Here is a 25,923-nt window from a genome sequence, read left to right as displayed (position 1 = left end):
TAAGAGCAAAATGACAAATATGCTAAATGTTTAACAGGGGATGAGTTAAAACTTTAAATTCCCTGTAGCACGGCTGGGCCCAGGTGAACCTGGACACGCTGACTGTGTGGGTCAGAGATGCCAGACAGGGAAGTGTCGAGACGCCGTCCTGACCAGAGGGACCATGGCTGCACCCCAGGGTCTGAGAGAGGATGATGGTGGGTGGCTTTATAGCACAGAGGCAGGCACTGAGCACTTGAGAGCTGCGGGGATGAAGGGCGTGCCCTGGAGATTGCTTGGATCAGGTGAGGGGGATGAAAGTCCCACCCAGCAGATGCAGAAGTGACACAGGTGAACAAGAGGCCAGGAGGGCGGGGGCCCCAGGAGGAAGGAAGCAGATGCAGCCTGTGTGACAGGACCAGGGGAGATGGAATCCAGGGAAGGAATCCCAGGGGAAGGAATTCAGGGAAGATGTCCTTGGTTGTCAGGTCAAGGCTCCTGCTGACAGGCTGGCCTGGAGCCTGGCTGAGTCCTGTGCAAATAGAGGGGAGGAGCCCTCTCCGTGGTGCTGACCCTGTGGGGAAGACCCCTGAGGTCCCACGGCCTAGCCGTGTGTGTCTTCCATCTGTGACCCCCGAGCTGTGGGGCATGGAGGCCGCTGTCCTGCACTGAGGGGTGGTGACAGCCTGGTCCTCGGGCTGGAGCCAAGAGCCATGCATCAACTTGAATGGATCATATTTTCACAAGTGCATCTACTGAGACGATCGCGTTTTTTCCTTTAAAGTCTGATTTCCATGGACTGATTCTCAAATACTAAATTATCCTTGAATTTCTAGGTGGCCAACTTTACTCTATTGGTGAACTTAATTTGCAAGTACCTTGTTGTATATGTGTATCTAGATTCATGAATAAGATTGGTTTTTAATTTGCACAGTATTTTGTCTGTTTATAAAATCAGGCCTCATAAAATATATCTTGAAGTATTGCTTATTCCTCTGTTTTCTTTAAAAGTGTGTGCAGAATATTTATTATTTCCTACTGAAATGTTTGATAAAATTCACCCACAAAACATCGAATTCTGGATGTGTGTCTTGGAGAAGGTCTGAAAATAGTGATAACGTCAGTATCTGTAGTGGCAAATGTGGGGTTAAACAGGACGGACTCCTCACGTCATCAGACTGTACTCACAGTTCAGGAACACGCAAAGCTTTCACTGGGCTGTAATTGTAACTTCAATGTTAATATTATTGTGGATACAAAATAAAGTGCATGGGCGGGTATAGCTTAAGTGCTACAGCTCAGGCTTAGCATGCGCAAGGTCCTGGGGTCGCTCCCCAGTGACTCCTCCAAGAGGAAATGCACAGATAAACCTAATTACTCCCCCCAAACAGAAAACAAACAAAATAATCAATAAACAAATCACCTCCCCCTTCTAAATAAATAATCACCTCCCCCTTCTAAAAATTTTTAAAATACATAAATAAATAAGTAAACTGCATTTAAATGTTTTAAAGAAGTAAAATAGTTCAGTGATTTTGATAAGGGTAATATATTTTGAAATAAAAACAGCAGAAGGGCTCCAAGTCCAATTTCGAGTGTTGTGCACACCTTATCTCGAATGTGGCTTCGACAGATAATGGATTATTTCTTCATACTCCTGGTCTCCTGGTGTTGACATGGGAGCACATGGCCCCGGTAAAACCAGATGCTTGGACTGTGCCCAGAAGTGCTGATGACTGATCCGTCTCCACTGGGTGCACACCCCTGCTCAAGGCTGTGTCTGCCAGCATGGGCTGGGCACAGGTGGCCTCCTGTGCCCTCGGTGGCAAAGCCAGGACCCCGCATCCTGTCCCCTCCCTGCAGTAGAGACTAAATCTCCAGGGTGTGGGCTGAGGGAGACTCCGGGTTTCACAGCCAGGCCGGTGGCTTCTACGAAATACCTCTTCTTGGCACACACCAGACTCTTTTTTATAATAATTTTTATGATTTATGTAGCCCCCCAACTGTGGGAACAAAGAACGAGGCTTGGGCTGGAATGGTAGACAATTATAAAACCTGCAGACTCAGAAGTGAGAAGGCTGGTTGGCCAATGATGGGTAAGATACCCAGAGGGGGGCAACCTAAGACAGGCACAACCACCTCAGTCCAAGAAGAATGTTGTTAAGCAGCTGTTTCTCATATGTTCCACCCTGATAAGCTGTAAGACTCGCTGGCGCCAAGATGAACATGATTTACCAAAACATAAAGGGTCTTTTGATCTTGAGCCAGACACTGCCTGTTCCCATAGAGCGTCATAAATAACGTCATACCTTAGTTAACCATTTTCCTTATCATGCTTCTTTGCTATATAAGACTATGTAACTTAATAAATCTTTAGAGTAGCCATCAGCTCTCTCCAAATACGGTGTGTCTGTGTACATTGATATTACGACAACAACATTTGGTGACCCCGACATGATATCAACTTGGTGGCACTTGAAATATGTGAGTATTCTGGGAAATTTCTTTTCAGCCTTTCAGGCCCGCTGTGACTTACCATGGGTCAGCAACTGACCGTGCAACAGAGATTATATTTTAGGAATTTGCAACAGCTCTTACAGGCTATATCAGTTTCGGCTTCTCCGATGGACTTGCAAAATTTATTTGTAGCGATTGTGGAGCATTGTCCCTGGTTCCCAGAGGATGGAACCTTAGACATTGATCTCTGGGAGAAAGCTGGACAGGTTTTAAAAACGTGTTTCAAACATGGCCCATTTAATGACTACATGGGGTATTGTTCGGACTGCCTTGTTCCCCCTTTACACTGAAGATATATCTGACTCTGATCTCGCTCCTTCTTCTGCTCCTGCTACGGCTGCAGCTACAACTGCCACTGATTCTTCTGCTCCTGTTATAACTACACAGGAGGACTTTCCTTCACCTCCATCTCCACCTCTGGCTCCCTTGGCTGATGGTAATGAGGTGCAAACTTCAAATGCTAACACAAAACCTGCTTTGACATTCAAACCCAAATCACAGACAGCTTTCGACTCAGACTCTTCTGATGATGAGTCACCTTTTCCTCCTCCTTTGCAGAACCGTCTTTCATTTCATCCTCCTCCCATGAATCCTACTGCCCCTGAAGTTACATTTCCACTGCCATCTTCTCCACCTGCGTCTTACTCTGATACTCGCAATCATAGTAGAGTGCATGGCTGCTTACGGGAAGGTCTACTAAAAGGGAATCCTGATGTTTTTTCACGTGCATTTCCTGTCGTTGTTCAGCATGGACAGTGTATCCATGAGTCACTGCCTTTCACAGTGTTTTAGGAATTAAAAAAGAGCTTTGGGGAAAATGGCATTTAAGCCCCTTTCACTGTGGGCATGATAGAAGCCTAGGGGTCTAGCTATCTCATGCTTCCCTATGATTGCAGTGTATTAGCTAAGATGCTATTGACACATGCAGAATATATACTCTGGAAATCTGAGTATAATGATCTAGCAGTTACTAAATCTATGATAATTTAGGTGCTAATCCACCTGTTGCAATCAGTGCTGACATGTTACAGGGTACCGGACTACTTGCTACGCCCCAAGCACAGGCACAGGCAAACAACCAGTTACCCAGCCAATGCTCTGAGATCCCTTGCTTGCCTGGAGGGCTATACCCCCTTCTGGACATGACCAGGCCACAACTTCTTTTGTGAATATTAAGCAGGGAGTTAATAAACCCTACATAGAATTTATTGATTGATTGCAAATTGCTGTAGAATGACAGATTCCTCAACCAGAGGCTGCACAGATATTTCTTCTTAAATGTGCCTTTGAGAATGCTAATGCTGAATGTCAGGCAGCCATGGCTCATTTAAAGGGAAAGACACATCATTTGGGGGAAATGCTGAGAGCATGTCGGGAAGTCGGAACAAATACTCACATTGCTAAAATTATGGCCTCTGCTTTTTCACAACAACAACTGCAATCTACGCCTATTGTTTGTTACAAATGTCAGAAGCCTGGCCATATTGCAAAGAATTGCAGATAAAATAAAGAAGAGAAAAAGCAAAAACAACCTTCTAAGGTGTACCCCCGCTGTCGCAAAGCCTATCATTGGGCTAATCAGTGTCATTCTAAAACAGATGTTGGTGGCAATGCTCTGGCTACAGACGCAGAACTGTTGGGAAACTCGAAACGGGGCACTCTCCCCAGTGCCCGGAAAAAACAAATACGGGGGGCAATGGTCAGCAACAATGACCACAGTGCCTGTCAGCCTTCGACCTTGTTTCAGCCTCCCCCAGGGGCACTGGAATAGATCTGATGACTGTTAATGATGAAATTTTACATCATGCCGAAAAAATTTATCTTTTATCTACTAGAGTATGGGGCCCCTTACCTTCCTTTTATTTTGGTCTACTGCCTGGATGATCTAGTACAGGGTTAAAAGGACTGACTGTTCTCCCTGGAGTAATAGATAATGATTACACAGGAGAAATTAAAATCACGATCCGCTCCTCCTCTTATTACCTCATACCTGCCTATATACACATTGCTCAGCTAATCTTAATTCCCTATGTAAAACCACAACATTCTGAGAAGGAACTTTGAGGCCAGCAGGGCTTTGGGCATTCGGGCCAACAGGCTTTTTGGATACAGTCATTAACTCATGGGAGACCTACTGTCACGGTAGCCATTCAAGGGCATACTTTTCAAGGCGTGATAGACACCAGGGTTGACAGAACCATAATTTCCTCTTCACAATGGCCTGTAGAGTGGCCTAAACAAAATGCTCACGTGGCTTTCCAGGGCGTAGGAGGAATTATGTCCCCTGAAACTAGCTGCAATGTCTTAAAGGTTAAAGGCTCTGAAAACAAAATGTCTACTGTAATTCCTTTCATTTTACCGATTCCTTACTCCTTATGGGGAAGAGATTTAATGGCCCAATGAAATTTGTCTCTAAAAATAGATCCTTTTTAATAGGGGCCACTGAGCTCACCCACATTGTTCCTCCCATTGCCTTAACATGGACCCAGCAACAGCCTGTTTGGGTGGAACAGTGGCCCCTTCCTAGAGAAAAACTTAAAACATTGCAAAGACTGGTCAAGAAACAATTGCTGTTGGGTCATATTGAGCCTTCTACCAGCCCCTGAAATACTCCTGTTTTTGTTATTTAAAAAAAAAAAATCAGACAAAAGGAGCCTATTACAAGACCTTAGAGCCATCAACGCTATTATGCAGCCAATGGGACCCTTACAAAGAGGGTTACCCAAGCCTTCCTTAATTCCAGACTCCTGGCCTTTATTGATTATAGATATAAAAGATTGTTTCTTTTCTTTGCCTTTACACGATAATGATAAAAGAAAATGTGCTTTTACTGTACCTGTGTACAATAATCAAAAAGTTCCTCAACGGTACCAATGAAAATTTTTGCCCCAAGGCATGAAAAATACTCCTACCATTTGCCGACAATTAATCGGAGAACTTCTCCACCCTATGAGACAACAGTTCCCACATGCCTTTATTTTCCATTATATGGATGATATTGTACTCGCAGCCAAAACCCATGACATTCTTTCTAAATTATACCGTTCTATATACCTTCTTTGAAAATCTAAAGGCCTACTCATTGCTCAAGACAAAGTCCAAAAGAACACTCCCTGGAAATTTTCAGGCATGAGTATTGACACACAAACCATTAGACCTCAATTACCAAAAATAAATATCAAACAATCTATGACGCTTATACAATTACAACAGCTATTGGGACATATCAGTTGGGTCCGGCCATTTTTAGGCATTCCTGCCTATTGCTTACACCATTTGTTCTCTTTATTGGAGGGAGACAGAGATCCTGCCTCCCCACAAACTTTGGCTGCTGAAGCTATAACAGAGCTACAGCACCTTAACACTGCTATTAAAAAACAATTCTTACACAGAGTACAGTTAGATCTCCTCATATTGCTTCTCATTATTAATACACCACAAACACCTACGGGAATTTTGGCCCAGGAATGGGGTTCTCAAATTTAATTTTTAGAATGGATATATTTATCTCATTGTTTTCACAAGGTACTACTTACTATTTGTCATACGTTTGCTGACTTAGTTGATAAAGGACGAGCATGGTGTCTACAATTGCTGGGGTCAGACCCTCATAGCATAAATCTTCCTTGTACATCTGCCCAATTTCATACTTGGCTCTCTACTAATGAAGACATTCAGTTGTCTCTAGCAAACTATTTGGGACAGATAACCTTTAAAATATTCTCCCATCTTCTATTACAATTTTGCATGCAAGTACCCCTTAGCTTCCCTGTGGTCCTATCAAAAATGCTGCTACCAAAAGCTTTAACTGTCTTTACAGATGGGTCTGGGAAAACGACAAAGGTGGCTGTAGCATAGCATGATGGCAACAAGTGGTATACACATTTCTCAAAAGGACACAAGAGTACCTAGTTTGCAGAATTAGCTGCCGTTCAATTAGCTCTTCGGCAACATAAAAACATTCCTTTAACTATTGTTACTGACTCCCTGTATGTTGCCAATGCAGTTCCCCTCCTAACCACTGCGATTCTACCTAAATCTTCATCTAAAACACGTTTGCAACACTCTTTGGCAAGTAGGGTTGCTATTAGAAAGAGAGCATCCTTGCTTCCTAGCTCATATGCCATCTCATACTAAATTACTGGGCCAGTAACAGAAGGAAATGCCCAGGCTGATAAGGTCGTTTCAGCTTTTACACAGGATACTCGTAAGGCTATAAGCGATTCTGCCTTTGTTAAAGCACAACGTTTTCATGAGTTACATCACTTCAACGCAACAGCTTTATGAGCCATGTATTCTCTCATCAGACGTCAGGCACAAAGCATAACATAAGCCTGTTCTCAATGTAATCAATTTACTATAGCAAAGCCCCTATACAATCTTGAAGATATTAATCCGAGAGGAATTGATACTAACCAGATCTGGCAAACAGATACTACCTTTTTTCCACCCTTTGGTAGGTTAAAGTATATTATTGCTTCAGTAGATACATATCCTAACTTTTTCTATGCCACCCTACATACCAAGTGCAATGCTGCTAATGTAATTAAGCATTGGCTTTCCCCATCTAGTGCACTTGGAAGGCCACTGTACGTAAAAACAGACAATGGGCCTGAATTTTCAGCAAAAAATTATCTCTCAGTTTTGCCAAGATTGGCAGTTTCAACACAACACAGGAATTCCTTACAATTCCACAGGACAAGCTATTATAGAAAGATGTCACCGCACCTTAAAGTCATACCTACATAAATTCAGAAGGGGGAAATACGGGGCACAGGAAGCACATAATATACTACGTCACGCCCTTTACACTATTAATTTTTTGAATCACACCAAGGATGGTTCTACTGCAGCGATCCATTTCTCCAATCCCCCTATACCTATATCTTCTATGAAGAAGAAGGTTTGGGTAAAGAAACCATTCCTGGATAAATGGGAAGGACCTTATGAGGCGAAATGTTGGAAGAGGGGTTCTTTATGTATTGATACAGGTGATGGCCTTCAGTGGATTCCACAGAAATATGTTTGATTGTGCTCCACGACTGATGAAGCTGACCTCTCTCCAGGTTAGTGTGTCATGTACACACACACACACATGATAAGCATCTTTACCTCCACTTCCTCTTCTGCAAGCATGAATCTATCTTATTGGGCTTATGTTTTGAACCCTCCTTTATTCACACCTTTAAGTTGGTGGCATGCAGATCCCCCTCTTGCCTCGAATGATTCTGAGTGGACATGTGGAACATGGATCCCACCGGTGATCAATACTGGAAGTTATCTGTGCAGCAATGATTCCTTGACCCTGTATTCTCATAATCCTCCTCTATGCATCCAATTTAATAACACAAGTAATTCTCCTTGCATACAATTACAAGCTCAATTGTATTTGTATTGCCAACCTAAGAAGGGGGACACTGCAGCAAACATTATATTTATTACTGCTGTATCCACATCCTCTGAAACATTTGTGAATGCCTCTTAAGCTCCTCCTGTACCCATTTGCCAACCAAAACTGGACTGGAAGTATAAGTTCTACTCGGTACAATGGACTCCTTGTCGAATTCCTCAACCTCGGAAAAGCTCCATTTTTAACATGACTCTGCTAGATTGGGGACCTCACGGACATTTAAGCAGTAACAATGTCACCATACAATTCAATACGAATTCCACAGCGCCCATCACATGGAGTGAACACGATCTATCTGGACCTATACTACGACTCATGGATGGAAATACAATTTTTAGTCCTATACATAGAACAATTTGGAGGTTAGGGTTGCCTTTTATTAACAGGGTTCTTTATCATGGCCACTATGACAACCATTCTGGTAAATACTCTATAAAACTAGAACAAAATGTTTCCAATTCTGTTATGGTATGTACTATGCATCTGTTTATCTTGGTGTGGGGGCCTAACAGGCTTAATATTACTGTTGATCAATTGTATATGGTTAATTTACCCTCACCTTTTTGGTACTCTGACGGTCTCTCCCATGCTAATGTAACCTCTCAGAATGTGTCCTTTGTTATGGTATTGAAAAAAAAGAGCTCATGTCTTGTTGCCTGTAACACTTAACAAAACCTGGTCTAATGCACAAAGTTTATATGTACTTTTAGAGTGAGCAAATGCAGAATGGCTTATATTGGCTCAAGCCAGAGAATTGGTTCTCAGGACTAAATTTACGAATCCTTCTCAATTTAGGGCTTTTTTGCCTCCTCGGCGTGGCTATCCTGTGCATGTTGTGGTGTATATGTCGGTTGCATAAACAACAGCAGACTCAAGAGCAAACATTGGCTATGATGCGGCTTCTAGCCTCTGCACAACATGATAGCTTCGTTGCTTTAAAACAAAATTAAAAACGGGGAAATGTAGCCCCCCAACTGTGGGAACAAAGGAATGAGCCTTGGGCTGGAATGGTAAACAAGTTATAAAAGGCTGCAGACTCAGAGGTGACAAGGCTGGTTAGGCAATGACGGGTAAGATCCCTGAGTGGGGGGCAACTTAAGACAGGCACAGCCTCCTGAGTCCAAGAAGAATGTTGTTAAGCAACTGTTTCTCATACATTCCACCCTGATAAGCTGTAAGGCTCTCTGGCACCAAGATGAACATGATTTACCAAAACATAAAGGGTCTTCTGATCTTGAGCCAGACACTGCCTGTTCCCATAGAGAATCATAAATAACATCACAACTTAGTTAACCATTTTCCTTATCATTCTTCTTTGCTATATAAGACTATGTAACTTAATAAAACTTTAGAGTAGCCATCAGCTCTCTCCACATACGGTGTGTCTATGTACATTGATATTGCAACACGAACACTCACCTGCTCCCCCGTCATCCCTGACACCACAGTCTGAACATTGTGTCCTATCCACACCCCCACGTGGTCCCTGAATTCACTCTAATCTCATCCTCCCTCATATTCTATGCAGAACTCATGCATCATCACCTTATGTTCCTTCCCTGTACCCTGTCCAATGGCACCCACATCCACAAACCAAGCCCACATCTTCCTCCTCAGTCACGTGTGATGTATTCATGAGGACACAGACTTCCCTACATCCTCCAACTGCTGGAGCCTACTGGGCACCTGGTAGGTGTTCACTCAAGGGTGTGGATGGACGGACCTCGATACAGTCCTTCCTAGTAAGGCACATCTGGACTTTGTGTCATTGATTCTGACCTAGCGTGGGCTTGGTCCCCAGCGCAGCCACCCAGGGGTATTCAGGAAGTTCTGTTCACTTTGAGAACAGCAGACAAGTTTCTGCTGGCAAGGACTGGGTTTAGGGGCAGAATTTGAGAAGTCAGGATACATGCCTTAGACAAAGTCCCGTAGGGTTGTTTAAAGACCCACACTTCAGGATAAACAAAGAAAGGACGTAGTTGTGTTGGCTGAGCAGTGAGGGCTAAGGGACAGCAGATTTTTGTCTCACTTCCCTGCTGCCCTGGAGCACTGTGCGAGCACTGACGCTGTTTTCATAACATCCACAGTAACAGTCAGCCTCGTCCTCAGCCTGGAGCCCAGTGAAGGTCAGGGAGGCAGAGCTGCCAGACTTGGAGCCAGAGAAGCGGTCTGGGACCCCCGAGGACCTATTGCTGTTCTCATAGAAGAGGAGTTTGGGGGCCATCCCAGGGAGCTGTTGGTGCCACTGAACACCATTACCACCCCCAATATTGCTGCTGCTTCCAGTGCAGGAGATGGTGACCTTCTGGCCTGGGGATCCAGACACAGAGGGCAGCTGAGTCAGCACAGACTGGGCCCAGGACCCTGCAAGTGGGAGACACAGAGATGCTGCTTCTGGGGCATAGACGCAGAGGAGGACCTGGAGCCCAGGCGTCCTCCCAGTGCCCCTTCCTCTGTCCCTCATCCAGTCACCTGTGCAGTGAGCCAGCAGGGTGAGGATGAGAAGGGACCAGGCCATGGTGGGGATGGTCACTGGGTCTTGCTTTCTGTGTCCTCGCAGCTGAGCAGAGTGTCCCCAGGTCTCTCCCCTTCTTCATAATCTGAGAGAGGGAGGGGCCAGTCATGCAAATGATCCCCCAGCTCTCTGATCCCTCCCTGGTCTCGGGGTCCACTCCCTCTGCCTGAGGGGGCAGGGCACGGTCTCTGATTGGGCTGTGAGGGGCCCGGGGATGGGGGGTCCCCAGCTGGGAGCCCTGAACAGAGGACACCAGGCAGGCCCAGGGGCTGGTCACAGCTTCAATCCTCTAACGATATATATCTGCCACCTGAGCCCAGCACATAGCAGGTGTCCAGTAAACGGTGCACACAGATTGACTTCTGAATAGTCAGCAGCCATCTTGATTTTAGACAGATCTGGGATCTGCGTGTGTCCCTAGTTCTGCCCTGACCCATCATGGAATCTCCCAGGACAACCCTTCTGAATGAGAGACAATCAGATAATGTGTTTTTTCCAGGACAGGCTTTAGGGGCACAAACTGAGATGCTGGGGCAACATGTTTTCAACCTTGTTCCCAGGAGTGGGTGTGAGATCCTCGATTTTGGTCACACGAGCAAGTCAAGGCCAAACACCTTTTAGGTCGCTGTCCAAGTGTGCAGGTGTCAGTAGAAAAATTTCAGTGGTAGCTTTGCCCAGAACCCTGCCTTCTCAGGACCTGTGCAACAGTGCCCCCTACTGGTCTCTGATCCAGGGCACCCTGGCCCCTGTGTCACAATCCAGCACTCCTGGAGGGCAGACAAATCTGGCACGTGTATCAATGTCATCTTATTCTCCACATGAGTAGACAGAGGAGGCTCCTCCACTGGGTTTGGAACTGAGACATTAACCATCCAGATCATTTCTAGACAGTGAATGCCCTCCAGGTGCTAAAGCTGGGAAGTATTAAACAGTCCTTCTCTTGCACGGGTTTCAGGATCACCTGGCATCTTGTTTGATCCTTCATGTGCCTGGGTCAGTGTAAATACAGGGCCATCCTGAACCACGTTCAAGGGGGAGGGTACAGCTCAGCAGTAGAGTGTGTGCTTTTATGCACAACGTCCAGGGTGCAATCCTGAGTACCTCCACTGAAAATAAGTAATAACCTAATTACTCCCCCAAGATACCTAAAAATAAATGAATAAAATAAACCAAGTTCATACTGTAACGGTATACAGCGTACTCTCCTGGTTGATATGGAAAAAATTCTCTACTGGTTACCCTGACAGATCGATACTTTTTTCCTGGTGGTGGTGTTGTTGTGAGGGACACCTGTTAGATCCCCACCCCCAGGACCCAATTACAGGCCTCTGATGGCTCTCTTAACCCCTAGAACACAACATGGTAGAGACACAGTGTCCTCCCATGCTGCACCTCAGGTTTCATTTGCCCTTTGATTGCTCAGCTCAGGATTCGTTCTTTTCTATTCTGAATTTGGGATGGAGTCATGATTTTTTTTCCATTTTGGTCTAATTTTATAATTGTTTTCAGTTTGAGGATTGAGGATAAGTCATTATTATAATCATCTGTAACTAATGACTTAATCAGTTAATTACTGAGAGGTGCTTCCTTGTCTTCTGACCCTAGTGGCCTCCCCAGCTGTTACCCATCCCCCAGGGAACCTTATGTATTTTCAGTAAAGTCCTCCATAGACTGGCATTGAAGACAGAAGAAAAGGTTCTAGAAACATTCCTGTAATATTGAGGTTCTGTGTGATAATGAGGATTGGATTATAGATTTCAGACTCCAATGAACTGAGATCCATTTAAACAACCTCCCAATAAAAGCAAAACAAAACAGAAATCAGAGTGGGAGACAATTAGAACAATGGAGGTAAACTCGGGAGAGTAGCTGGTCGTCCATGGGAAGGGAGGGTCTCCTGCACCTTGGCAACCAGGAGTTCCTCCCACCTGCACAGAGATTCTGCTTCATGAAGGTCTCAGAGCCCAGGGCTCAGCAGCAGAGCCTGGGTCAGGCTCATGGGACACGTGGGGACTGGCCAGAGCAGGACCTGGTGCCCTGGGTCCCACGGGCAGGACTTGTCTCCTCCTTGTCCTCCCCAGCCAGCACGAGGGGGGCTACTCTAGATACTGGTGAAAAATGATTTGTCACTGGAAGACCAGTAAGAGAGGAGGTAATTTTCAAACCATTCAGGAATCACACTGACTCCAGAACATCACTCTCTCTGGTTCTTGTAGCTGAAGTGACGGCAGATTCCAAAACCACAGCTGGTGTTGGCCACAGCGGGAGCAGGGACTGAGAGGTCACACTGGAGACAATGGGGGGCAGATGCCCATCTCTGGTCTCAGGGACTGGAGTACTGGCCCACGCAGGCTGTGCTCAGCTGTGTGACAGTGGTCATCACCCTCCCACTCAGGAGGAGCCCTGCGGGGGTCAAGGAGGCTCTGCCATTGGACGGAGTCGGGAGGATTTTATTTGTCAGAATAATCCTTACCTATTTCTTAGTTTGAAGCCATTAATTGGCATTTTTACATTTTATTGTCAATTTCTGATGGTTCATTGCCAGTGTGTATTTTACCGCTCAATTCTGCATGTTGATTTTGGATCTCAGACCTCAGACTGAAGCTCTTAGACAAGAAGCATCCTGGGGTCACTCATAGACTCTGAGGGGGGCAGGGCCAGGACCAACCACTTTCTGTCACTTATAACATCTCCGTGGGGAGGATTTCATCTCAGAGCAGGTACTGTCTGTCTATGGAAACACAAGCAGGGTGAAATACAACAGCAACGGTCAATCTCAACTGTGAGATGAAGAAGAGGCTGTGACAGTGTGAGATTTCCTGTTCAGAGGAAACTCAGGTGCTGCCTGAAGATGTGACAACAGAAAGTCACCCTGAATGAGACCTGGTCCCAGGCAGAGCAGCAGTGACGGCCCAGCGGGGAGAGAACAGGGGAGGTTTTAGTCTCACTTCCCTGTGGGGCTGGGGCACCGTGTGAGCATTACTGCTGCTGTCCACTGCAGCACAGTAATAGTCAGCCTCGTCCTCGGGCTGCAGCCCAGAGATGAGCAGAAGCCCTGCATTGGCCGAGGCATCTTTGGATCCAGAGAAGCGGCTCGGGACCCCGGAGTCCTGGTGCTTAATTGAGTCTGAGTAGTAGCTCAAGAGATACCGGGGAGGACTCCCTGCCTTCTGCTGGTACCAGCTTATAATATAGCTGCCAACACTGTTCCCACTGCTCAGGGTGCAGGTGAGTCTGGCTGATGCTCCCGGAGTCTCGGAGAGGGAGGGCGGCTGAGTCAGCACAAGCTGGGAGAGGGTCCCTGCAAACACAGACACAAGGGGTAGATGGGAAGGGACCTGCAGGAAGCATTTCCAGAGTCTGAGCCACTAGGGCTGCTGCAGGCAGGGAACTGAGATGTGGTCTCCAAGGCCCATCCCTACCTGTGCAGTGAGAGAGAAGCAGGAGCAAGACAGGAGTCCAGGCCATGGTGCTCACAGCCCCCTGGTCCCCACGCTGGGGCTGGGTTTCCCCGGGCCTCCTTTCTTGCCAGCCTCTGCCAGAGGAGGGGCGGTCCATGCAAATGGGTTTCCTCCAGCCCCTCCCTGAGCCCCTATGCTGGAGACCAGCTCATAGCCCAGACTCAGTGGGATGGAGGATGGCCTACTCCTTGGGAGACCCTGGGAGCAGGCACCTGCTGAGACCACAGGGAACTCTGCTCAGGGCACTCTGCCCACTGAAGGGGACACATGGCTGAGTCCCCATCAGGATCATACGACCTGCCCCCAGACCCAGCCTCTGGGATTCAGTCCTCCTCCCTGAGGAGCCTTGCAGGGACTACAGGGCAGACCCACAGCGTCCCCTGCTTCACGGGGCACAACCTCACAGAGGACCAGAGGCCTGAGGGCCCAGTGGTTGGGCAGCTCACCTGGTCCTTGTCTCCATTCACAGGCCCATGGTCGCCTTCCCAGATTCTGCGGTTCTTTTATGCTGAGTTACGTCCTATAAAATGTTTTCATTTTCAGATGGAGTCCTGATCCATGGAAGCTGCAATGCTGTGCATATGGAACCATTAAAAGTTATAGCTCCCCCCCAGAGTACAGTCTAGAAAAGCTAAATGACCCACGTGTGCACCAGTGACAAGGGGACAGTGAGTTGTTTTGAAGGATGTGTAGGGCTGTTGGAGGAAAGGGTTTAGATATGGATTTTTCATGAAGAAGCAAAAACTCATTATTGAAACCTGGAAAAAGCAGCTATTTCAAAACTCATGCAATGCTTTCTGATTTTTGATGGAGTTGAACATGATTTGTGGAAATGATATTGTTCGGCAGGCATATCATTTAGTAGTGCATGTGTCATGTATTTCTTTCCTTTTTATTGAGGAATATTCAGTTTACAATGTGTTAGTGTTGTGTGTACAGCATAATGTTTCAGTCATACACACATACATATATTTGTTTTCATACTCTTTTTCACTATAGGTACTTTAAGATACTGAATCTAGTTCCCTGTGCTCTACACAAAAAACTTGTTTATCTATTTTATAGACAGTAGTTAATATTGCAAATCTTAAACTCACAGTTTATCCATTCCTACCCCCAGGAAACCATGTTTGTTTTCTCTGTACTTGAGTCTGTTTCTGTTTTATAATTAAAGTCATTAATGTCTTCTTTTTTCTGTTTTTAGATAACACACATGAGTGTTATGGTATCTTTCTCCTTCTGACTTACTTCACTTAGAATGACGATCTTCAGGTCCATCCAACTTGCTGCAAATGACATTATTTCATTCTATTTCATGGCTGAGTAGTATTCCATTGTATAAATATATCAGAGCTACTTGTGATATATTTGTCATGTGTGAGGATTGCATTCTTAAGATGGAGTTTTTTTTTTCACAGTGATGTCACATATTTCTTGTGAGGACCCTGTCTTAGAGATTCTACAATTTTTCTGTATTATAAACAAAAATGTCCACACCTGGGTTCTCTTGCTCATTGTTTTATTTCAGTAGAAAGGCCATGTCTGCCTGTCAAATGCAGAAACCATCACGTCCTCACCATATCCTGTATCCAAATTTGCTTCCTTTGTGCAAATGCTCCATGATCGTCTGGACTCACAGGTGTCTCACTCAGTAACTGTCCTGTGACCAGGACCACCCGCTTCTCCTCAGGACGATGGTGTTAACCCTCCTTTAGCTCAAGTCAACTCTGCCTTCAACCTTTCAATGACTCCCCACTGCTGTTTCAATAAAATCCCAACCCCTCAGCCTCACAAGGTTCCTTCCTGATCTGGCTCCGCCCCCTCAAACCCAAATGACAGGCCCTCCCCTCCATCTGGACCCCCTCCCTCCCTTTGTCAGTGACACCTGAGCTCCTGTCCCTTCCCAACATCACAGCAGCCCCCTCTGTCTGCTGGGAGGATAAAGGCTTAAACTTGAGATCAGGGTGGAAACACATATTTTGGCATCTTTGGTGATCTGTTAACCTGGGGCAGACACGCATCACAATGCGCAAGGGTGGAGGCTTTCTTGTTCGCATGTCTGTCTTCGTGGAAATCACTGACATTACAGAAATCCATGGTGATAAACTAAGGGGCCTCTCACACCATCACTCCCCCATCAGCCCTCATCAGGATAATTTCCCTCCTTCAATCTCCCCTCCTCTCACCCTCTGCCTACCCCCTCACCCATGACTTTAACATACACCACAGCACCAGCATTTCCAGGACACCCTTTAGGACACGTCCAGCCTCCATGTTCCAAAACTCATGTGCATACAAGCAGTCGATCCAACCACAGTCTTGTCGATTCATCTCTGTGTAACTTTTCCCAGTGGGCAGCGACCTGAATGTCGTACTGACTGAAAAAGTGAAGGATGCCAGGAACGGTGTTTTGCAGCTTTGAAGTTCAGGGCTGTACGTATTTCACTGGAATTCAGTCCACGTTGGCTTATGTTTTCCAACCCAGGGGAACATTCGCTGTGGACTGAAACCAGGTAGTTTGTGCACAGACCATCCTCACTGACAGAGGCTGAGTTATGAAAATCCTTGGGAAGGTGGAAACTCTCAGGGGAGGTCAAGAGGCGTACCCTGAACTGTGAGATGGGCAACATGAGGGGTGGGACTGGGCTGTCAGTGGGATTTTTGTGTCACTTCTACTCTGGGGTAGTCACTGTGGGTTACACGTAGCTGCCACGGTCTGCCCCACAGATGTAGTCAGTCTTGGCCTCCTCCCAGACGTTCTGGATGGTCAGGTAGCACTCTGGGCAAGAGCCCGAGCCTGCGAAGCGATCAGAGACCCCATCCTCCTTGGATTCAACAACACCGCTGGTGCCGACTCCCATCTCGAATTGTGGGCCGTTCCCTGGGTCCTGCTGGTACCAGTCCACATAACAACCACTGTAGCCATTGCTGAGGGTTCAGGTGAACTTGGCTGAGGCTCTCAGGGAGGAAGATGCAGAGGGCGACTGTGTCAGCACAGGCTGGGAGAGGGAGACTGGAAACACAGACGCCTGTTATGTCCAGAGGAAGGACAAGGATGGATGTTCCCTGTGGGTGGTGCAGGGGGTTAGAGAGCTGGGAGTCAGGGTGTTGAGGGCATCCTGATCTGTGCACTGGAGGAGGGGGGGGGAGTAGGTGAGCAGTGTCCAAGCCATGGTGCAGACGCCCCCGAGCTCTGCTGAGGTAACCATTGCCTGGCTCTCTTCTCCCCTCACCCCGGGACCAAGGGCCCTTCAAGCAACTTAGGTCCTGTATTCAGCCAAACCATGCCTGTCCCGGGGCATGGAGTGTCCCCTGTATCCAGTGTCATGCCTGCAAAAGTGTACAGTCTGATCTGGCCCTAGGGTCACCAGGGTCCCTGAGAGGACCAAGTGCTGGGCCCAGGGACCCCTGAGCAGAGATCTGGGACAGGTGTCTGTTCTCCAAGTCGAGAGACCCCAGTGTCTCCTGAGCTCAGTGCACATGAAATCAATGGTACTAGAACTGAGGACAGAGACAGTTCAGCTGGGATCTCCATTCCCAGTTCATTAGGAAGCCGGGGTTCCCTTCCCACGAGACTCCTCATCTGATGGGCAGAGAGGATGAGTGGGGTGTGTCTGTGGGATCCATTAGCTTCTGGAGGGACTCCTTAGATTCCCTGGGAAAGGGGGGGACATGTGGGGAGCATGGAGGGTTGAGCGGGGGTAAAACCTGGGTGTCCAGAGACATGAGGTCGCTCGGATAGGAAGGGATCTGAGAGGTTCCAGGCGGAGGAAGAGGGAGTGAGTGTCTGGTTCCTGGAAGATCTGGGAACAGGTCACCAGATTCTGACAATGACCTTGGGAATGACTGGAGAGGTCACAGGGTGGGGGGTTGTAGGAAGAAGAGGAGCACGGGTTTGGGAGGAAAGTCATGATTCAGACGGAAGGGCAGCAGGGGGAGCACAAAGAAAAGATAGAGGAGAAGCCAGGGAGGCTGAGAGGAGCAGTACGGGTAAGGGCTGGTCCCCTGGTTCCCCCTTCCTCCTCCTCTGCTTCTGGGGAATGGTGTTGGGGCCATATGGGGACAGGAGCCCACACACCATCCACTGCTGGCTCCTACCCCAGGTGGCAACTCCATGCACAGGCGGGGCGTGCAGAGGTCAGGGCTCAGGCTTTGTCCCCTGAGAGGAAGCACCTGCTCCCACGTCCAGATCTGGCCAGTGTGCCCGGGTGTAGGGCCCCTGTCACTGGGAGCCTCTGGGTGGGGTCCAGGCTTGGCAGGTTCTGAGCAGACCCACAGCGCCCCCTGGTGATGCTCGAGGGATTGTTCATGGTGGTGGAAATGATGCAGAAGGGATGGCAGCCCTTTTTTTCTTCCTAGTCAAAATCCATCACTCAATAATCAAATGTACAAATTAAATAATAATGTGCATTACATGTCTTTGAACCCCTGCTGAGAGGTTTCTTTTTTATTTTCTTCTGTTGTATTTCAGGTCTATGTTTCCATCCACCTTATTCTCTTGGTTCTATTTCTACCTCGGATCACCTCCTGCTCCATTTGTTCCTTGTGTCTTTACCTGTTCATCATGGGTTTGATGTTGTTCCTGAAAAATATGTCATCATTGAGTCATCTCAGTATTGATGTCAACGGATTCGGTTTTCACATCGATATCTATTTTCCTGGTTCTTGATATGACAAGTGACAATTGTACTGGATCCTGGACTTTAGGGAGGTGATAAAAGGAATTCTGAGTCCCATTTAGTCTTTGTTGATCAGGGATATCCTGCAGCAGAAGTTGAGGGGAGTGTTCATTGCCACTGACCAAGCAGAGGGGGCCCTGACCCCATGGCTCTGTGCTGCTGACTCTCTCCCGGGGACCATGGGGCAGTTATGGTCACCAGCCCCTTCGCATCCAGGGGGCATTGGGTAGAGCCCCCTGCTGGGCATGCTGACCCCATTGAGGGAAGTCAGGCTGAGAGGGGTTGCCTTGCTGCAGTGGGCAGGTGCTCGGCCCCCTGGGCTTCCTGGCCTTAGGGAGAAAAGGAAGGAAGGGACACCGCCGTGTGCATACCTGCCTCTACCATGGTTTCAGTCCTGTTAAGCCAAGGGGGGTCAGGGCTCAGTCCTCACTGGCCCCACAGTCACCAGCAGGGGGACAGGAGTGCAGACTAGGCTGCCTTGTCTCCCTCGCTCCGTTTCACACTGAGGGATGGGGAGGAAGTCTAACTGCCCTGTGCTGCCAGAATCCTGGGTGGAGCCTTGGACAGCTGAGTGTTTTCCATTTAGACCCAGACCCGGTCTCATCCTGGGAGGGTAAACGATGCTCTGTGAGGCCCCAGGGGCCAGGCAAGGCTGGAGGCTTAGGGTTCAGGTCTCACTTCCCCGCTGGCCTGGAGCACTGTGTAAGCGCTGAGGCTGCTGTCCCAGGCTGAGCAGTAATAATCAGCCTCATCCTCAGCCTGGAGCCCAGAGATGCTGAGGGTGGCCATGCTGCCAGACCTGGAGCCCAAGAACCTCTCTGAGAGCCCTGAGGGCTGGTGGTTATTCCTGAGGGTCAGGAGTCTGGGGGCCTGGCCTTGGTGTTGCTGCAGCCAAGCTGGCCCCTTGTTGCCAATACTGTGAACGTTTCCTGTGCAGGTGAGTGTGGCCGTCTGTCCCAGGGACCCAGTCACTGACTGGGGCTGAGTCAGCCATGCCTGGGGACACACAGGGGTGTGAGAGCAGGACCCCACTCCCGGTGAAGGAGGGAGGGGTGAGGAGTAGAGCTGGAGTCCCCCATCCCAGCCACCAAGGTAAGGTGGGGCTCACCTGTGAGGTGAGAGAGGAGGGTGAGCAGGATAGGAGCCCAGGTCATGGTGGAAACTCAGACGCTGACCCCTAAAGCTCTGGTGTGGAGATCAGGCTCCCCAAGCTCTTTATCTCCCTGAATTACACAAGCGGTTGGGGTTACATATGCGAATAGACCAGGTGTCTGAGAGCTCCAGCCTCCTTGCCCTGGGTGCTCACAGGCATGAAGACAGATAGGAGGAGGAGATGAGTGACCCTGGAGGAGGAACCTGGCTCTCAGTGACCCTGGGTCCTGGCAGGTCCATGGAACCGAGTGCACACACAGCTGGCCGGACTCCTGGAACCCTGAGGGGTTTCCCAGTTGGGAAGGGCACCGCAGGCATGTCCCACACTGTCCTACATGCCCTCAGAACCCTACCCCGTCCTCTCTACCCACCTGACTCCCCACCTGGAGCCTCCCTCTTCCTGCTGCTATATTCCAAAGCTGCTCGTGTAGAGATGGACTCCTTCAGTGCTCATCCACCTCATCCAGTGCCCTGCCAACACGTCCTCCAGGAGCCCCTTGTACCCCAAGCAGTCCCGCCATCATCCGGCTGAGCAGACGTGATGGTCAGGGGTCACTCAGGGATGGAGCAGCGCCTCTGACCATTCTCACTGCTGTTCTGAGCCCAGCTCTGCACTCAGAGCTGTGGCTCCCACATCTGTGTCTCTTCCTCCAGGTGGAGGAGGCCAGTCCTTTCCGTACATTGAGTGGGGATCCCGCCCCACACAGAGCAAGTCAGGAGAGGACACGGGGCCTGGCAGCTGTTTCAGTGGCCCTGTCTCCAACCCAACTGTGTTGTGGTGGTTGGGGTTATAATTTTTCCAATCACAGTCAAGGCCTTTTTCAACTCCCCTCCTTTGATGGCTGAGTTTTGGAAACTGAGCCCAGGTGGGTGAGATTCAGAGTTGACCCCTTTGGAGAAACCAGGAGGAAGAGGCTGCTGACCCACAGTTACCTGTAAGCAGAGATCCTGCCCAGCCCAGAGAGGACACACTGCTGAACCCCCAAAACAAACACAAGCCCCTACACTCCAGCCCTAGGGAGTCTGGGGGTTTACACAACAGGGGATCCCACTGTGCAGGACCTGGGGGGACCCACAGTGTCTCCTGCTGCTCCCAGGTCAAACTGGCTCTAGTGGTAGTAGTGATTGAGGCGGGGCTGTGGGGGGTCGCTGTGGGCTGTTGTCTGGTCACTGTCGGTCCAGGGACATACACAGGCCATGGACTGAGCTTTGAGCCCAGTTGGTGATATAAACTGACTGTCAAACTTCTCAGAGAGCAACACTGTCCAAAATTAATATTTCTTTAAAAATCTACCACATGCATAATAATACAGTTTAGACTTGTTTCAAATTTACACAATTAAAACGTAAACCTTGTCAGAGATAATGAAGTGATGCTCAAAATGGAAGAGGAGGGAAGTCTGGTGAATAGGTATCAGGAGAGCATGAACTGTCTCGTGGGCAGCAGTGAAGGTGAACTTTCCAAAATGCTCCTTTTCCTTACGATAGTCGTTAAGCAGTGACTATAAGCGTTTGGTATGGGAAGAAGGATAGAGGATGTGTCTGGGTCTGGGTGCGGGATCAACTTTCTTTTTAAACACATTTATGTGGTATGATTCCTGTGCAGGGGACTATGCACGTTTCAGATGCACGATTTGATGAATGATGACAGATGTACACACCAGTGACACCACCAGCACAATCGAGACAGCTAGCATTCCCATAGCTCCACAAGAGGCAAAAATTTCGCATTCCCAGTTCATTCCTTCCCACCCACTTTAGCCCCTGGTAACCATAAATTTGATCTCTAGGTCTGTGAGTCTGTTTCTCTTTTGTAGATAAGTTCATTTGTGTCCTTGTTTTCAGATTGCACACAGGAGAGATAACATATGGTATTTATCTTCCTCTTTCTGGCTGAATTCACTTGGAGGTAAGTAGCCCTGACTCTCAGGTCTGAGCCCTTGAGCATATGAGCAGGGTTAGGCAGGAGCTCCCCAGGGGTTTCCATCACTGCATAAAGATGACTACTCATTTCCACAGCACAGTAATAGTCCACCTCGTCCTCAGGCTGGAGCCCACTGATGTTCAGGGAGACTGTGTTGCTAGATTCGGAGCCAAAGAATCGGTCAGGGACCCCTGAGGCTCGACAGTTAACATCATAAATCAGGAGTCTGGGGGCCGTTCCTGGGAGCTGTTGGAACCAGTGCACATAATTACCACACCCGATGTTGCTGCTGCTTCCAGTGCAGGACATGGTGACCCTCTGGCCCGAGGATCCAGACACAGAAGGTGGCTAAGTCGGCACAGATGGGGCCCAAGACCCTGCAAGCAGGAGAGACAGAGATGCTGATTCTGGGGTCCAGACACAAGAAGAGGACATGAGGCCCAGGTGTTGTCTCAGGGCCCCCTCCCCTGTCCCTCATCCAGTCACCTGTGATGTGAGCCAGCAGGGTGAGGAGCAGAGGGGGCCAGGCCATGGTGGGGATGGTCACTGGGTTCTGTCTTCTGTGGCCTCGCAGCTGAGCAGAGCATCTCTAGGTCTCTCCCTTTCTTCATACTCTGAAAGAGGAAGGTGCCAGGCATGCAACTGCTCCCGAGCTCTCTGATCCCTCCCTGGTCCCTCTGCCTGAGGGGTCAATGGGTGGGCAGGGGCTGGTATCTGTATGTGTCCACGGGGAGGGTGGAATCCCAGCTAGGATCCCTGAGCAGAGGGCAACACCCAGGCCATGGGTGGTCCCAGAACCCCTCCCCCAGATCTTCATGGGACACTGCACAGGGCAGATTCATCAGCAGGTGACCAGGCACCTGGGGGGAGGGGAGCAGGTGCAGGGACAATGGCCACCCCAACCTCTTTGCCCAGAGGACAAACCACGAGGAACTGCAAAAGCGCAAAGGAGGAGCTCGAAGAAAAGTCAGAGGAGAAGCCAGGGAGGCTGAGAGGAACAGGAGGGGGCGGCGCTGGTTCCCGGGGTCCCCTCTCCTCCTCCTCTGCTCCTGGGGAAGGGGGTTGGGGCCAGATGGGGACAGGAGCTTACTCACTATCCACTGCTGGGTCCTCCCCCAATGTGGCAGCTCCACACACAGGCAGGGCCTGCGGAGGTCGGAGCTCGGACTTTGTCCCCTGAGAGGAAGTACCTGCTCCCACGTCCAGCTCCGGCCAGTGAGCCCGGGTGTAGGCCCTGGCAGTAGGAGCCTGATAGAGCCCAGCCTTGGTGGGTTCTTAGCAGACCCACAGCGCCCCCTGGTGACGCTCGCGGGAATGTTCATGGTGGTGGAAATGACGCAGAAGGGATGGCAGCCCTTTTTTCTTCCTAATAATAGTCCATCACTCAATAATCTGATAAACAAATTAAATAATGTGCATTACATGCTTTTCAGCACATGCAGAGACATTCTTTTTATTTTCCTTTGTTGATTTTCAGGTGTGTTTTTCCATCCACTTTGTTCTCCTGGTTCTATTTCTACCTGAGTTCACCTCCTGCTCCTTTTGCTCCCAGTATCTATACCTGTTTATCCAGAGTTTTGATGATGTTCCCTAAACATATGTCATCATCGAGTCATCTCAGTATTGCTGAAAATGGATTCTGTTTTCACATCAAGATTTATTTTCCTGGTTGTTGATATGACAAGTGACACTTTTACTGGATTCTGAACTTTGGGGAGGAGACATCAAGAAACTCTGAGTCCCAAGAGAGGGGCCAAAATGGCGGAATAGAGAGATGCTCGTAGCTCACCCTCTCCCACAAATACACCAAAACTCACATCCACGGACCCACCCAGCCAACCAGAGCACCTGCTGAACTCCAACAGAGCATCACCCTCTTCAAAAGACAAAGACGCTACGAATCTGGTAGGAGAAGAGGAGAAAAGAAAGAAGAAAAAGCAAAACAGTGTGGGACCTGTCCCACGGGGAGAGAGTGGCTAAGGATGAATGACACCCATTTGCTGAATCTCCCCCTCTCCAACAAAGAGGTCAGAGGACGGAGGGGGAGCCTCTGAGGCTCAGATCTGTACAGAGCAGACCTTGACTGACAGAATTAAGTTAAACAGGCACAAAGGGTCCCTATGACACCCAGCCAGAGACGCGAGCTGGAAGCTATGGGGCGGGACAGGCTGCCCGACCTTGGCGGAGGACTGGGACAGATGTACTGAGACAGCCTCAGGGGACTGCAGGGTGCTATGAGCAGTGGGTGGGAGGGGATACAGAGCAGAACAACCAGGGCCCTCCCACAAATTATGAAAAAAAATAGCGAAGCAACAGTGCAGGTATGCCCTGGGGGGAGGGGCGCCATAGCCTTTGTCTCCTCGGTAGTAGAGCGGCAGGTCACAGCCACAGCTGCCATACCCTCCTGTGCACACTGCCCAGGCAGGGACGGTTCTGACACCTGAATCCGCACCTGGGGGCTCCCCAACCTCCTAGGCTGGATAGAGACTTGTTTGCAGCCCAAGGCAGATAGGATCTTTATGCTCTGGCACTTCAGAGAACTTGCGCTGCCAAGAAAAACAAGGAGCTGAGTTTTGTCATGGAGCATGTGCAGGGCTGTTCCGCGATCTTCCCCGAGCCTGCCTTCAGAGGGCCTGCAGAGGCAGAGCAGGCAGCTGCACAGAGCAGGGGAGCTACCAGTGCCAGGAGAGGGCGGGAGGCCACCCACCTACCTCTCCTGAGCACAGCAACTGACTGTGGCATCAAGAGGGGGAGTGACACACCTGTCTACAGGTTAAGAGCTCAGCACCCGACCCAGTGTTGGGAGGGGGCACCATCTGCTTGCCGACAGGCACTGGGAGCAGTACAGATGATGGCACAGACGGAGGGCTTCTGGAAGCAGCAAGCTAAGTTTGCGACACAGGGCAAAGACAGAAAGACTTCTTGATAAAATCATCAAGAGCACAGTCACCGGGAGAAAACATTCCTTTTTTTAAAAATTTTTTTATATCTGTTCTATTTTCTATTACCTTTTTAATCTTTACTTTTTAAACAATTGCGTACGTCTACTGTTTTAATCCCTTTAAAATTTTACTGTTAAAACCTTTTTATTATTATTATTTTTAAAAATGCACCTCATTTCATTTTCATTCTGTTGGTTTTGATCTCCTGTTACTGATTTCTTCTCCTTCTTTTAAGGTTTTTAAAATATGTCTCAACTCGATTGCTATTCTGCTTCAACTTGCTCTTCTATTATTGATTCTACACTGTTTTCAAACCTTTTTTCCCTCCCTTCTTTCAAAATTCTTTCTTGTTTGCTCTTTTCTAAAATCTGTTCCATTTTCTATTACATTTAAAAATTTTACTTTTTAAACAATTGTATATGTCTCCACTTCTAATCCCTTTAAAATTTTTCCTTTAAAATCTTTTTTTATTATTATCTTTAAAAATCGACCTCGTTTCACTTGTATTTTTCTTGGTCTTGACATCTAGTTATTGATTATACACAGGTTTCAGGTATTGTTTTCTGATCTTTTCTCCTTTTTTAAAGGTTTGTGATAGATGTGTCAACTCAATTGCTATTCTGTTTCAAATTGCTCTTCTCTTATTGATTATACACTGTTTTCAAACCTTATTTTTTCCATTCTTTTAAAATTCTCTCTCTCTTTTTTAAGCTTTAACCTTGCATAGGCTTTAGATAGATAAATAAATAAAGTCCTTAAGGACCACAATAGATAACTGATACTCCTTAAGCCACAGTGCCAGAGAGATATCAGCAATATGAAGAAGCAGAGGAACCACTCCCAATTAAAAGAGCAAGAGAAATCCCCTGAAAGAACGATCAATGAAATAGACATTGATGTTCTGCTAGATCAAGATTTCACAAAAGGAGTGATCAAAGCACTGAAGGAACTAAAAGAGATAGTGCTTATAGATATAAAACATGTCAAGAATAAAACTGAAGATATAAAGAAGAGCCAAGTAGAATTGGTTAACTCATTTGCTGAAATGAGAGCTGATCTAAAGGCTGTACAAAGCAGGCTAGATAATGCAGAGGAACAAATAAGGGACCTAGAAGACAGAACAACAGAAAACATCCAATCAGAACAGCTGAGAGAAAAACAAATAAAAACCAATGAAAACAATATAAGAGACCTATGGGATAACATAAAACACGCCAATCTACGCATAATAGGGGTTCCAGAAGGGGAAGAAATAACAAAGGGGATTGAAAAGGTGTTTGAAGAAATCATAACTGAAAATTTCCCAAAACTAAAGAAGGAATCAGATATCAAAGTACAGAAAGC

At 47.9% G+C, this 25,923-nt stretch overlaps 1 long non-coding RNA gene and 1 gene segment (V, D, J or C); both read right to left on the bottom strand.

The window, feature by feature from the left end:
* Nucleotides 1-9,908: 9,908 nt before the first annotated feature.
* On the bottom strand, nucleotides 9,909-10,424 carry LOC141575755 (immunoglobulin lambda variable 1-40-like). The segment is given in 2 exon segments: nucleotides 9,909-10,270; nucleotides 10,379-10,424. Coding segments are annotated over 2 exon segments (408 nt in total).
* A 3,208-nt stretch (nucleotides 10,425-13,632) lies between these two features.
* On the bottom strand, nucleotides 13,633-14,021 carry LOC105065667 (uncharacterized). The gene is made up of 2 exons (XR_012503646.1): nucleotides 13,844-14,021; nucleotides 13,633-13,722 (listed from the first exon to the last, which is right to left on the bottom strand). It is a non-coding gene; the product is annotated as an uncharacterized LOC105065667 (long non-coding RNA).
* Between the last annotated feature and the right edge of the window lie 11,902 nt (nucleotides 14,022-25,923).

Source organism: Camelus bactrianus, chromosome 32 (genome assembly GCF_048773025.1).
Source record: "Camelus bactrianus isolate YW-2024 breed Bactrian camel chromosome 32, ASM4877302v1, whole genome shotgun sequence".
NCBI classification, from domain to species: Eukaryota; Metazoa; Chordata; class Mammalia; order Artiodactyla; family Camelidae; genus Camelus; species Camelus bactrianus.
This window is presented reverse-complemented; position numbering and strand designations above follow the sequence as displayed.